The sequence below is a fragment of the Oncorhynchus gorbuscha genome, linkage group LG11 (assembly GCF_021184085.1).
Source record: "Oncorhynchus gorbuscha isolate QuinsamMale2020 ecotype Even-year linkage group LG11, OgorEven_v1.0, whole genome shotgun sequence".
Taxonomy (NCBI): domain Eukaryota; kingdom Metazoa; phylum Chordata; class Actinopteri; order Salmoniformes; family Salmonidae; genus Oncorhynchus; species Oncorhynchus gorbuscha.
This window is the reverse complement of record NC_060183.1, coordinates 76200658-76215618: the sequence shown is the minus strand read 5'-3', so window position 1 is coordinate 76215618 and position 14961 is coordinate 76200658. Positions and strand designations below refer to the sequence as shown.

General features: G+C 42.5%; 1 protein-coding gene across 1 annotated transcript in view; it reads left to right on the top strand.

Annotated features, from left to right (window-relative positions):
• The first annotated feature begins 368 nt into the window (after positions 1–368).
• Positions 369–14961, top strand: part of LOC124047727 (cAMP-specific 3',5'-cyclic phosphodiesterase 4D-like) — a 425579-nt gene continuing 410986 nt past the window's right edge. Inside the window, exon 1 of the mRNA XM_046368031.1 lies at positions 369–641. Coding sequence (XP_046223987.1) covers positions 542–641 — 100 coding nt within the window. The 5' untranslated portion in view covers positions 369–541. The remainder of the gene's footprint in view (positions 642–14961) is intronic.

Sequence of the window (14961 nt, the reverse complement as noted above, 5' to 3'; positions counted from 1 at the left end):
GTGGTGCCAAATCTCACCCTTCAAGGTGTGGTGCCAGATCTCACCCTTCAAGGTGTGGTGCCAGGTCTTGCCCTTCAAGGTGTGTGGGATAAAGAATAAGCAGTGAGGGGCTTAGAATTATTATAGGGAGAGTAAGCCCTGCCAGTGTGTGTATTAGTGTGTGTGTGTGTATTAGTGTGTGTGTGTGTGTGTTTCTGTGTATGAGAGCGTTGGCCTCGCCTCTGCCACAGCTAGTCAGAGCCAGCTTGGCTTATTTCAGGGGGAGTGGAGTGTATGTGTGTGGGGTGGGGGAAATCGTGTGTGAGTTGAGTCAAACCATTGGCTGAGCCCTTCGGAAGCACAGCCTCATAATTTCTAAGCCAGCGTGCGTGAGCATGAGCACCATCCAGAATTTGTTACTGTATTGGTATTCCCTTTGGAGTGTTAGTCTGTTTTTGTATTCCCTTTCGGAGTGTTAGTCTGTTTTGGTATTCCCTTTCGGAGTGTTAGTCTGATTTGGTATTCTCTTTTGGACTATTAGGCTAAATTGTGCAGAGAGTGGATGTTTGTATTTATAAAGCTACTTAGTTATTTGTTGATTTATGTCATTTGGGGGATTCGTGGCTGCGTTACAGCTGAGGGTCATCTTTGGGAGACGGAAGGTAAGTTTGTCTACTAATTTCTCTGCCTCAACTTGTTAATCTTCAGCTTATTTACAACAACATGTGTAGATACTTTTGGAAAAGTAGATTTATTGAGTTTTCACATGTGCATTCATTAACAGTGTCATAGGGCAAGTTATTGAAGTGCAGATACTTTTTGGAGCACCAGTGCTGCTGTCTGAATGAGATGGTGTGATGTCTGAAACTGTATCGCGGCAACACCTGCCATGCACTCCAGTTGTTTTGAGATCAGGTGTATTGAGGGTGATGTTAAGCATCATGAACCTATATGTTCTGAAACAACATCCTCAAAGGCTGTCTAAAAGTTTGCTGCATTCAGAATTTAGCTTAGAAACGAAACAGACTATTTGCAAGAAAGGCATTTCACTGTATTTGTCCATGTAAAACTCTAAATGTTTTCTTTGAACAAGGTACAGTTGTCTTGAATGTAAAACAAATCATAAATTTACTTTAATATTATAACAGATCAGAAAATGTAATTACAATCTTTTTGTTTATGCAACACAAAAAATATAAACTTAAACCGGTATCCAATTGAACCCGTCAGAGAACTGTTTACGCAGTTTATAAACTACTGCTAAGAACTACTAATTCTTATTCTGAAAACCATCTACCTGTTTAAGGAGTCTATTTGGCCGATAGTGAAATGCTTTTAGTGAAAAGTCCCAGGAAAGTGAAACTGTGAAACTTCTAAAAAATGATTCATGTTTGCACAGAAGCTTTGAGAGCTCTCAACCTTGAATACATGGCAAGGTATAACTATATATCTCTGCTGTCTCTTTCCAGATGTAGGATCTTAATTTGATGAGAATTTTCTTGCACAGCAGGAAATGCATACTTCAAATCAAGTCAAATCAAATTGTATTTGTCACATACACATGGTTAGCAGATGTTAATGTGAGTGTAGTGAAATGTTTGTGCTTCTAGTTCCGACAATGCAGTAATAACCAACAAGTAATCTAACTAACAATTCCAAAACTACTGTCTTATACACACAAGTGTAGGGTGATAAAGAATATGTACATAAAGATATATGAATGAGTGATGGTACAGAGCGGCATAGGCAAGATACAGTAGATGGTATCGAGTACAGTATATACATATGAGATGAGTATGTAAACAAAGTGGCATAGTTAAAGTGGCTAGTGATACATGTATTACATAAAGATGCAGTAGATGATATAGAGTACAATATATAGGTATACGTACTTGTAGTGTATTCAAGGTTTAAAAACATTTACATTTACATTTAAGTCATTTAGCAGACGCTCTTATCCAGAGCGACTTACAAATTGGAAAGGCTTCTAAAGTTTGTCATTTCCATGTCTTCGAATGTCAGACAAGGTTACTCCTCAGTCAAGTGTGTGGTTTATCCAAACCTTCTTTCTTAAAGAGGCATAGTGGGGAAGTCTGCTGGGAGACTGACCTGTCTGACCATGTGGTGTCTGTCGAGTGTTGCCTCACTTTCCCTGGCTGTTGCTTTCTCTAAATGGGCTTGTGGAGAGCAAAACATTCATGAATGGTTGTTTTTCTCTCTATTCATTTTTTAAAATTCAGGTAGTCTGTCTAGAAAGAAACCTTTCGTATACTAAGAAGTATAGAGTAGTTTGAATACTCTGTGATGGATTTGTGGATAGCAAAGTATATGAATGGCGTCATGTCATTATTAAAATGCCGAACAGTTATCCCATACTTCTGTGCATGTGTGATGTCTTGAAAGCACCCTCCACCGTCAAAGCTTATTGGTGCTTTTGGAAGTCCTGAGTGCCTTACAAAGTAATTTAATAGTTGATTTACTGTATGGAGCCTGCTTACTTATCTAGTTGCAGCTTATACTACAGAATGCCATTGTGACTTAATAGAGAATCATTGGCAAGCGTGATATTGTTATTTCCACTGCCTTTCCATTCCGAAACACATGTGAAGCCTCATCTCTTAAATGCAAATGACCCTCAACATTATCCGATCACATTCAAATGACTTTTCAGGGGAGACAATGACAGCAGGCTAAGTAGAAGCAAAGTGCCCCGGGCTAAAGTACACCAGCCTTAGTGTAAATGGGTTTGGCATACTGTAGAACCAGCCCATGTATTCAATATATGACATTTATTGCATTGGATAGAGACATGTCATGTATTTATTCAATATTTGACATTTGTTGCTCTATTCAATACTGTACGGTGCCTTCAGAAAGTATTCTCACCCCTTGACTTTCTACATTGTGTTGTATTACAGCCTGAATTTAAAATGGATCACGTTGGCATTTTGTATCACTGGCTCACAAACAATACCCCATAATGTCAAAGTGGAATTATGTTTTTAGGTGTTTTTACAAATGAATTAAAAATGAAAAGCTCAAATGTCTTGAGTCTATAAGTATTCAAGCCCTTCGTCATGACAAGCCTAAATAAGTTCAGGAGTAAAAATGTGCTTAACAAGTCACATAATAAGTTGCATGGACTCACTCTGTGTGCAATAATAGGGTTGAATATGATTTTTTAATGACTACCTCATCTCTGTACCCCACACATACAATTATATGTAATTGTATGTGTGTAATTGTATAATTGCAATACCCTAGACCCACTCCAATTTGCTTACCACCCCAATAGGTCACATCACACTGCACACTGCACACTGCACACTGCCCTACCCCAGACAAGAGGAATAGCTATGTAAGAATGCTGTTCATTGACTACAGCTCAGCATTTAACACCATAGTACCCTCCCAACTCGTCATTAAGCTCAAGACCCTGGTTCTCGACCCCGCCCTGTGCAACTGGGTCCTGGACTTTCTGACGGGCTGCCCCCAGGTGGTGAAGGTAGGAAACAACATGTCCACCCCGCTGATCCTCAACACTGGGGCCCACAAGGGTGCGTTCTCAACCCTCTCCTGTACTCCCTGTTCACCCATGACTGCGTGGCCATGCACGCTTCCAACTCAATCATCAAGTTTGCAGACGACACTACAGTGGTAGGCTTGATTACCAACAACGACGAGGCGGCCTACAGGGAGGAGGTGAGGGCCCTCGGAGTATGGTGTCAGGAAAATAATCTCTCACTCAACGTCAACAAAACAAGATGGTCATGGACTATAGGAAACAGCAGAGGTTGAGATCCCTGTTCATACAAGTAAATAGGATTCAACTGAATACAGTATGGTTTTATATGAGGTCCTATAGGGTGGATATTGAGATGAGGTTAGGTACAGTGGTCGGGGAGAATGACTACACTACACTAGCTTATAAACAATGGAGGTACTAGTTACAGATGTAGGATCTTTAATTGAGACAACTTTCTACAGCAGGAAAATAATCCTGCAGCAACTGGAAATGTGAATTACTATGTGGATTTTTTGTAGGGGACAACCTGTATCCTCCCCTTCATCTACACTGATTGAAATCAATAAGGGATCATAGCATTCCCCTTGATTCATCTGGTCAGTCTATGTCATGGAAAGAGCAGGTGTTCTTAATGTTTTGTCCACTCGGTGTGTTTACACTGTGTTGTGTGTGATGTGCCTCTACAAGGCAACAGTGGTTGAATAATTATGAAGTGATATTTCTCGCTTGCCCAGAGTGTGACGTGTGTGACAATTATGCTGAAATCAATGATTCACGACTGTCCACACTGACCTCATGCAAAACGGTACCAATGTGAAATCCTCACGTTCAGTCGCTTGCTGCGCTGACGTTACATTGATTTAATTGATTCAAACATTGTTGATTACGCGCAAGTTCTTACCCAATTAGCATCAAAAGAGGATAAAAGCCATGGCCAAGAGAGTGTGATAAGGTAAGCTTGGCCATATTCTGATGAGACAGGGATTCAGCAGGATTTGGCTTCGATTTGCTTACCATTTTTTACGGGTGGACTCACATGCCGATTGGCCAGTTCAGAATGTATGTATGCATATGGTGCAGTTTGAACAGACCCCCCTTCCCCCACCCCAAAATTGTACTAGAATGAACAGAACAGGTGTACCCATTCAGGTCAATTACACCATACCGGGGGACTGGCGGCCATTTTGAGTGTCCCCATAGCAGTAAAGCAGAAAGTAAGTGATTCTATTTTAATGGCATTTTGTAAGATTTCTTCTGATCTATTGCTCAACCAGTTACCTGCTGAAATTGCTACAGATATTCTAGTTGGAGTAATGAAATTGCATCAGATTGTTAACCAAGCAGTGGAAAATACAAGAATGGACGAAAAACAGTATGGTTAACGTACATGTCACATGTTCTGGGTCTGTGTCCCAAATGGCACAATATTGCCTATAGTGCACTACTTTTGTGAAGTGAATTAAACTAGTGCGCTATGTAGTGTATACAGTGCCTTCAGAAGGAATCATGACCCCTTAACTTTTTCCATATTTTGTTGAGTTACAGCCTTATTTTTTAAAATTGATTAAACATTTTCCTTAGAAATCTACACACAATACCCCATAATGACAAAGCAAAAACAGTTTTTTTGAATTGAACCCTTTGCTCTGAGACTCGAAATTGAGCTCAGGTGTATCCCGTTTCCATTGATCATCCTTGAGATGTATCTACAACTTGATTGGAGTGTACCTGTGTTAAATTAAATTGATTGGACATGATTTGGAAAGGCACACACCTGTCTATGTAAGGTCCCACAGTTGACAGTGCATGTCAGAGCATGAACCAAGCCATCGAAGGAATTGTCCGTAGAGCTCCGAGACATCATTATGTCGAGGCACAGATCTGCCAAAGCAGCATCTACTCTTCCTGGGGTCCAGTAAAATTAAGACAGTTTATACAATTTTAAAAACATTACAATACATTCACAGATTTCTCAACACACTGTGTGCCCTCAAGCCCCTACTCCACCACTACCACATATCTACAGTACTAAATCCATGTGTATGTATAGTGCGTATGTTGTCGTGTGTGTGTGTGAATGTATGTGTCTGTGCCTATGTTTGTGTTGCTTCACAGTCCCCGCTCTAACATAAGGTGTTTTTTATCTGTTTTTTAAATCTAATTTTACTGCTTGCGTCAGTTACTTGATGTGGAATAGAGTTCCATGTAGTCATGGCTCTATATAGTACTGTGTGCCTCCCATAGTTTGTTCTGGACTTGGGGACTGTGAAGAGACCTCTTGTGGTATGTCTTGTGGGATATACATGGGTGTCTGAGCTGTGTGCCAGTAGTTTAGACAGACAGCTCAGTGCATTCAACATGTCAATACCTCTCATGATCAATACCTCTCATGATGAAGTCAAATTCTCCTCCACTTTGAGCCAGGAGAGACTGACATGTATATTATTCATATTAGCTCTCTGTGTACATCCAAGGGCCTGCCGTGCTGCCTTGTTCTGAGCCATATGCAATTTCCCTAAGTCCTTTTTTGTGACACATGATCACACAACTGAACTCTAGTCAAGGTGTAACAAAACTTGAGCCTGTAGGACTTGCCTTGTTGATAGTGTTGTTAAGAAAGCAGAGCATCGGTTTATTATAGACAGACTTCTCCCCATCTTAGCTACTACTGCATCAATATGTTTTGACTGTGACAGTTTACAATCTAGGGTTTCTCCAAGCAGTGGGGCGGCAGGGTAGCCTAGTGGTTAGAGTGTTGGAGTTGTAACCGGAAGGTTGCAAGTTCAAATTCCTGAGCTGACAAGATACAAATCTTTCGTTCTGCCCCTGAACAGGCAGTTAACCCACTGTTCCTAGGCTGTCATTGAAAATAAGAATTTGTTCTTAACTGACTTGCCTAGTTAAATAAAGGTAAAAGAAAAGAAAGAATCTCAACTTGCCGAAATTCCACATAATTTATTACAAGATTTTGTTGAGGTTTAGCTTAGAGTGTTTTGTTCCAAATACAATGCTTTTAGTTTTGGAAATATTTAAGTTATTCCTTGCCACCCACTCTGAAACTTTGTTAAGTGTAGCAGTCATTTCAGTAGCTGTAGTAGCTGACGTGTATAGTGTTGAGTCATCCGCATATACATAGACACTCTGGCTTTACTCAAAGTCAGTTGCATGTCGTTAGTACAAATTGAAAAAAGCAAGGGCCTAAACAGCTACCCTGGGGAATTCCTGATTCTAAGTGGATTATATTTGAGAGGCTTCCATTAAAGAACACCCTCTGTGTTCTCTTATACAAGTAACTCTTTATCCATATTATAGCAGGGGGTGTAAAGCCATAACACATACATTTTTCCACCAGCAGCCTATGATCGATAATGTCAAAAGCTGCACTGATTTCTAACAAGACAGGCCCCACAATCATTTTATCATCAGTTTCTCTCAACCATACATCAGTCATTTCAAATCAAATCAAAATCAAATTTTATTTGTCACATACACATGGTTAGCAGATGTTAGTGCGAGTGTAGCGAAATGCTTGTGCTTCTAGTTCCGACAATGCTGTAATAACCAACAAGTAATCTAGCTAACAATTCCAAAACTACTACCTTATAGACACAAGTGTAAGGGGATAAAGAATATGTACATAAAGATATATGAATGAGTGATGGTACAGAGCGGCATAGGCAAGATACAGTAGATGGTATTGAGTGCAGTATATACATATGAGATGAGTATGTAAACAAAGTGGCATAGTTAAAGTGGCTAGTGATACATGTATTACATAAAGATGCAGTAGATGATATATAGTACAGTATATACGTATACATATGAGATAAATAATGTAGGGTATGTAAACATTATATTAGGTAGCATTGTTTAAAGTGGCTAGTGATATATTTTACATCATTTCCCATCAATTCCCATTATTAAAGTGGCTGGAGTTGAGTCAGTGTGTTGGCAGCAGCCACTCAATGTTAGTGGTGGCTGTTTAACAGTCTGATGGCCTTGAGATAGAAGCTGTTTTTCAGTCTCTCGGTCTCAGCTTTGATGCACCTGTACTGACCTCGCCTTCTGGATGATAGCGGGGTGAACAGGCAGTGGCTCGGGTGGTTGCTGTCCTTGATGATCTTTATGGCCTTCCTGTGACATCGGGTGGTGTAGGTGTCCTGGAGGGCAGGTAGTTTGCCCCCGGTGATGCGTTGTGCAGACCTCACTACCCTCTGGAGAGCCTTACGGTTGTGGGCGGAGCAGTTGCCGTACTAGGCGGTGATACAGCTCAACAGGATGCTCTCGATTGTGCATCTGTAGAAGTTTGTGAGTGCTTTTGGTGACAAGCCAAATTTCTTCAGCCTCCTGAGGTTGAAGAGGCGCTGCTGCGCCTTCTTCACGATGCTGTCTGTGTGGGTGGACCAATTCAGTTTGTCTGTGATGTGTACGCCGAGGAACTTAAAACTTACTACCCTCTCCACTACTGTTTCATCGATGTGGATAGGGGGGTGTTCCCTCTGCTGTTTCCTGAAGTCCACAATCATCTCCTTAGTTTTGTTGACGTTGAGTGTGAGGTTATTTTCCTGACACCACACTCCGAGGGCCCTCACCTCCTCCCTGTAGGCCGTCTCGTCGTTGTTGGTAATCAAGCCTACCACTGTTGTGTCGTCCGCAAACTTGATGATTGAGTTGGAGGCGTGCGTGGCCACGCAGTCGTGGGTGAACAGGGAGTACAGGAGAGGGCTCAGAACGCACCCTTGTGGGGCCCCAGTGTTGAGGATCAGCGGGGTGGAGATGTTGTTGCCTACCCTCACCACCTGGCGGCCCGGCCCAGGTGTAAGTGCTGTGCTGGTTGAGTGTCCTTCCCTATAAGCATGCTGAAATTATGTTGTCAATTTGTTTACTGCGAAATAGCATGGTATCTGGTCAAACACTTTTTTTCCAGAAGTTTACTAAGGGTTGGTAACAGGCTGATTGGTCAGCTATTTGAGCCAGTAAAGGGGTTTTACTATTCTTGGGTAGCGGAATGACTTTAGCTTCCCTCCAGGCCTGAGGGCACACACTCTTTAGTAGGCTTAAATTTAATTAAAAAAATATATATATTTCACCTTTATTTAACCAGGTAGGCAAGTTGAGAATAAATTCTCACTTACAATTGCGACCTTGCCAAGATAAAGCAAAGCAGTTCGACACATACAACAACACAGAGTTACACATGGAGTAAAACAAACATATAGCCAATAATACAGTAGAAAAATAAGTAAATATACAATGTGATCAAATGAGGTGAGATAAGGGAGGTAAAGGCAAAAAAAAGGCCATGGTGGCAAAGTAAATACAATATAGCAAGTAAAACACTGGAATGGTAGATTTGCAGTGGAAGAATGTGCAAGGGGTGCAAAGGAGCAAAATAAATAAATAAATACAGTACGGGGAGAGGTAGCTGTTTGGGCTAAATTATAGATGGGCTATGTACAGGTGCAGTAATCTGCGAGCTGCTCTGACAGCTGGTGCTTAAAGCTAGTGAGGGACATAAGTGTTTCCAGTTTCAGAGATTTTTGTAGTTCGTTCCAGTCATTGGCAGCAGAGAACTGGAAGGAGAGGCGGTCAAAGGAAGAATTGGTTTTGGGGGTGACCAGAGAGATATACCTGCTGGAGCGCGTGCTACAGGTGGGTGCTGCTATGGTGACCAGCAAGCTGAGATAAGGGGGGACTTTACCTATCAGGTTCTTGTAGATGACCTGGAGCCAGTGGGTGGCAAATAGGAGTGGCAATATTGTCTGCTACTATCCTCAGTAATTGTCCATCCAGATTGTCAGACCCCGGGGGATTGTCATTGTTGACAGACAATTGAAGGATTAGAGGTCCCAAAGAACACAGTTGCCTCCATAATTTTGAAATGGAAAAAGTTTGGAACCACCAAGACTCTTCCTAGAGCTGGACAAACCGAGCAATCGGGGGGGAAGGACCTTGGTCAGGGAGGTGACCAAGAACCCGATTGGTCACTCTGACAGAGCTCTAAAGTTCCTCTGTGGAGATGGGAGACTTCCAGAAGGACAACCATCTCTCCAGCACCCCACCAATCAGGCCTTCATAGAAGAGTGGCCAGATGGAAGTCACTCCTCAGTAAAAGGCACATGACAGCCTGCTTGGAGTTTGCCAAAAGGCATGTAAAGACTCTCAGACTGAGAAACATGATTCTCTGGTCTGATGAAACCAAGATTGTACTCTTTGGCCTGAATGCCAAGCATCACTTCTGGAGGAAACCTGGCACCATCCCTACGATGAAGCATGGTGGCAGCATCATGTTGTGGGGATGTTTTTCAGCGGCAGGGACAGTGAGACTAGTCAGGATCGAGGCACAGACGAACGGAGCAAAGTACAGAGAGAGAGAGAGATCCTTGATGAAAACCTGCTCCAGATCGATCAAGACCTCAGACTGGGACAAAGGTTCACCTTCCAACAGGACAATGACCCTGAGCACACAGCCAAGACAATGCATGAGTGACTTCGGGCCAAGTCGCTGAATGTCCTTGAGTGGCCCAGCCAGAGCCCAAACTTGAACCCGATCGAACATCTTTGGAGAGACCTGAAAATAGCTGTGCAAAACAACGCTCCCCATCCAACCTGATAGAGCTTGAGAGGATCTGCAGAGAAGAATGGGAGAAACTCCCCAAATACAGGTATGCCAAGCTCAAGAAGACTTGAGGCTGTAATCGCTGCCAAACGTGCTTCAACAAAGTACTGAGTAAAGGGTCTATATACTTACGGTATGTAAATGTGATATTATTATTATTATTATTTTTTTTAAATGAACAAACATTTCTAAAAACCTGTTTTTGCTTTGTCATTATGGGGTATTGTGTGTAGATTGATGAGGGGGGAAAATGATTTAATACATTTTGAATAAGGCTGTAAAGTAACAAAATTTGGAAAAAGTCAAGTCGTCTGAATACAAGGCACTGTAGGTTGTCATTTGGGCCGTGACCTGGATGATGTGGGAAACATATTGACACATAGAGCTGCTCTTTCCCAGGGTGCAGTGGGCTCTTTCCCAGGCTGCTGTGGTCTCTAACATCAAGGTTGATGGACACTTTCCATGGTTCCTCTCCCTCCCACTGGGCACACCACGTTATTTCAATGTGGAGAATTGGGTTATATTTGGTAGCTACGATGATCAATGAGATTACAACCTATTTCACCCACTCAAAAACACAGACAAAAGTTTGTTCAATTCCCAATGTGTTATCACTATTCCTTCAACCATCTAAAAGCAAAACCAAATTCCAATAGAAAATCAATGTCTGATTTTTTGTTTAGTTGTCACCTATATGCATTATAACTGCGCTTTCAACCATTTAAAAGCACACCAAAGTTCAAATGGGAATATAATGTCAGATGTTTAGTTTATTTCTATGACAGTTTAGTGTGTTATCGCTGTGCTTGATCTAATAGCATAACTAGATGACCTGGACTGTAGATAGTTGAGATTACATTAAAGTACATGGTGCAAGTGATCAATGCCGTTAGAGATTCTGCGCAGATTATTTTAGCAATTGTGAAGATTTCCACAGACCTGCGACCCTGAACATGAACACTTTCTATGAATACATAACACATGTATTGTTACAGTAACCTCAAAATGTGGCCATGGTTGTGTTACTCATTTTAAGGTTGAATAAATACTGTTACATTAGTTTGTAAGATAGGAAATAGCCTAATATTAAGGCTGTCTTACAGAAGTAATATTGAATTGTGTTTGGTTGACAACTCAACCAAATATCCACATTTAAAGGAGATGTGTCTACTGCTTGGATAGTTCCATCTGAGCCACTGGCTTAATCCTATTCTTGAACTTGTATTTTTGGTTTAGTTGGAGATGTGAATTCAACATATAATTTGTTAAAGACCCAGTGCAGTCAAAAATATGATTTTCCTGTTACGTTGGTTGATGGAAGGATCGGACCAACGTGCAGCGTAATTTAAAAAACACTTAAAAAACAACTAATACAATAATAAAGATTAACAAAACAAAACTTCCAGCTTTGTAGGGCTCAATAGCAACAACACAAAATAAAGATCCCACAAACAACAGGCGTGAAAAGGCTGCCTAAATATGATCCCCAATCATAGACAACGAAAGACAGCTGCCTCTGATTGGGAACCATACCAGGCCAACATAGAAATATACAAACTAGAGTACCCACCCTAGTCACACCCTGACCTAACCAAAATATAGAATAAAACGTCTCTCTAAGGTCAGGGCGTGACAGTACCCCAAAGGTGCGGACTCCGGCCGTAAAACCTGACTCAATGGGGAGGGTCCGGGTGGGCATCTAGCCTCGGTGGCGGCTCCGGTTCGGGACGGATACCCGCTCCGCTCGTGGATCCCTCCGCTTCCGTGGAATCAGACCGTGGATTGTCGCCGGATGCTCCGGATCGTAGATCATCGCCGGGGACTCCGCACCGTAGATTGTCGCAGAAGGCTCTGGACTGGGAACCCCCGCTGGAGGCTCTGGACTGGGAACCCCCGCTGGAGGCTCCGGACTGGGAACCGTCGCTGGAGGCTCTGGACTGCCGACCGTCGCTGGAGGCTCCGGGCCATGGATCGTCACTGGAGGCTCCGGGCCATGGATCGTCACAGGAGGCTCCGGGCCATGGATCATCACTGGGGGCTCCGGGCCATGGATCATTACAGGAGGCTCCGGGCCATGGATCATCTCACTGGAGGCTTCGGGCCATGGATCATCACTGGAGGCTCCGGGCCATGGATCATCACTGGAGGCTTCGGGCCATGGATCTTCACTGGAGGCTTCTGGCCATGGATCATCACTGGAGGCTCCGGGCCATGGATCATCACTGTAGGCTCCGGGCCATGGATCATCACTGTAGGCTCCGGGCCATGGATCATCACTGGAGGCTCCGGGCCATGGATCATCAGTGGAGGCTCCGGGCCATGGATCATCACTGGAGGCTCCGGGCCATGGATCATCACTGGAGGCTTTGTGCGTGGAGAAGGCAAAGGATGTATCAGGCTGGAGACACACACTGGAGGCCGGGTGCATGGAGCTGGCACAGGATATACTGGAGCGTGAAGGCGCACTGGAGGTCTGGAGCATGTCCTGGACAAAGGACCACCTTCGCATGGTAAGTGCGGGGAGCTGGCACAGGACGCACTGGGCTGTGAAGGTGCACCAGACATACAGTGAGTAGAGCCGGCGCAGGATATCCTGGACCGAGGAGGCGCACTGGAGACCAGGCGCGCTGAGCCGGCACCACCCGTCCTGGACAGATGCCCACTTTCGCACGGCAAATGCGGGGAGCTGGCACAGCACGCACCGGGCTGTGGATGCGTACTGGAGACACAGTGCACATGGATAGCGCCGTCTGTGCCACTGAGTCTGGCTTTAATTCTAGTTTGTTTAGAAATTAATAATTGACATCTTGGGTCCACATCACCATTTTAAGAAGAAATATAAGTTAAAGATTAAGACTAAATCAAATCAAACTTTAAATGCACTTTAAACACAGTTTGATTTGATTTAGGCCTATTCTTGAACTTTTATTTTTGGTTGAGATGGTGATGTGAATCCAACATATTTATTATTAACTTGTAGATTCCATTTGTAATCAACCAAAGATTAAAACTCTGGTCTTATACTGTATGTGTATAATCTGTTGTTAGTTGTTTCCTGGGCTGAATTTAAACAAAAGCTGTTGATGACTTCCCAAATGTTGTATTGGCCATAGCATCATTGCCAATATACACTGAGTATTCAAAACATTAAGAACACCTGCACTTTTTAATTTTATTATTATTATTTTTTGACATTGAATGATAGCAGCAGTGAATCTATTAAGTGGAGATTTCTCAACGGTCATTCTCACGATCGCACATATAACATTGAGAACTGTAGGATAAATAAAGTGGGCATATAAGCAGACAATGAATGCTCTTACAATTTTCAATGATGTCATTTCTCTAAATCAGGCTATAGGCTACATGTGCACCACCAAGTCAGAACAGTAGGCTAAATTATGAGAGGAAAAGGGATCAAATTACTTTATTAGCTACAGTTACATACCTCCCTGGCATATTACACCATTTATGCAGCAGCATACAGGACATTTTTAGACTCACCTTGTTGTGCTGTGCTCACTTGAACAGGAAGGATGCGTGGGAAAAATGTTTCATCAAACTTTCTCATCAAAGTCTGGCATTCTTTGGATTTATGATGCTTTCAAGACAACTGGGAACTCTGAAAAAACAAGGTTGAATCATGACAGAAGTGATCTTCAGGTCGGAGCTCTAGAAAGAGGTCCGAGTTCCCGACTTAGAATTCCAATTTGGATGACCGTTTTCCGTCGGAGCTTGTCGTTTTTTCAGAGTTCCCAGTTGTCTTGATTTCAAAGAAGTCTGAGATTTCCCAGTTCCCAGTTTCCAGTTGTTTTGATAGTGGCAGAAGTCATGCTGGATTGACAGCATGGCGGATGTTGAATGTTTATCCTTTTAAGCTTGGAAAAGAGACCCCTAAACCCAGACTTGGACCACACATCCACTCCACTGAATGGCAGTCTAGAAATGGCTTTGCAATGTTAGCCACTCATTCCGTTCAAACTACTCATTGTTGAATTTGTGATTTCCAACTTGTTGTGTAATGCTTATGTACAATGGCCAATGAGCACCGATACGTTTTATCTATAATATCTCTTCATAATTTATATTCATATGGATTGAAAAGGATTTGCCAGTAGATTGTCAACTTGATTCATGTTGATGACTGCTAGCTAAGATTTTGAAAGTATGATTGTTGATATGATCAGTCCAATCAAAGCTACTGTACATACAGTATAATGTGATTTGACGTGATTTTACCTGTGACCTTGAGCCTTCTTGGATGGGCACTTCTAATATAACTCAAGCCAAGGGGCTTGATGTAGTGTCCCCATGAGGGACAGAACACTGAGCCAATCACAGTGCAACTACTGAACTTCACCAACCCCTACGCTCCGTATTTTCTGCTGGGTGCCCCACCTCCTCAGAAAGCACTGAGCACATCTGCATTTTGGAGCTCAAGAAAGCAAAAAAGAGACCATGTTTCTGTGCTGCTTTATTAACTACATTTTTTAATATTTTTTTTACATTGTTTGCAAACTGATATGAGACATGTATTAATGCCAAAATAACAGGCACACACAACAAAAATAAATGTGAGAGGTGTCACCACTACATTTAACATTACATTTAAGTCATTTAGCAGACGCTCTTATCCAGAGCGACTTACAAATTGGTGCATTCACCTTATGACATCGAGTGGAACAGTCACTTTACAATAGTGCATCTAAATCTTAAAGGGGGGGGTGAGAGGGATTACTTATCCTATCCTAGGTATTCCTTAAAGAGGTGGGGTTTCAGGTGTCTCCGGAAGGTGGTGATTGACTCCGCTGTCCTGGCGTCGTGAGGGAGTTTGTTC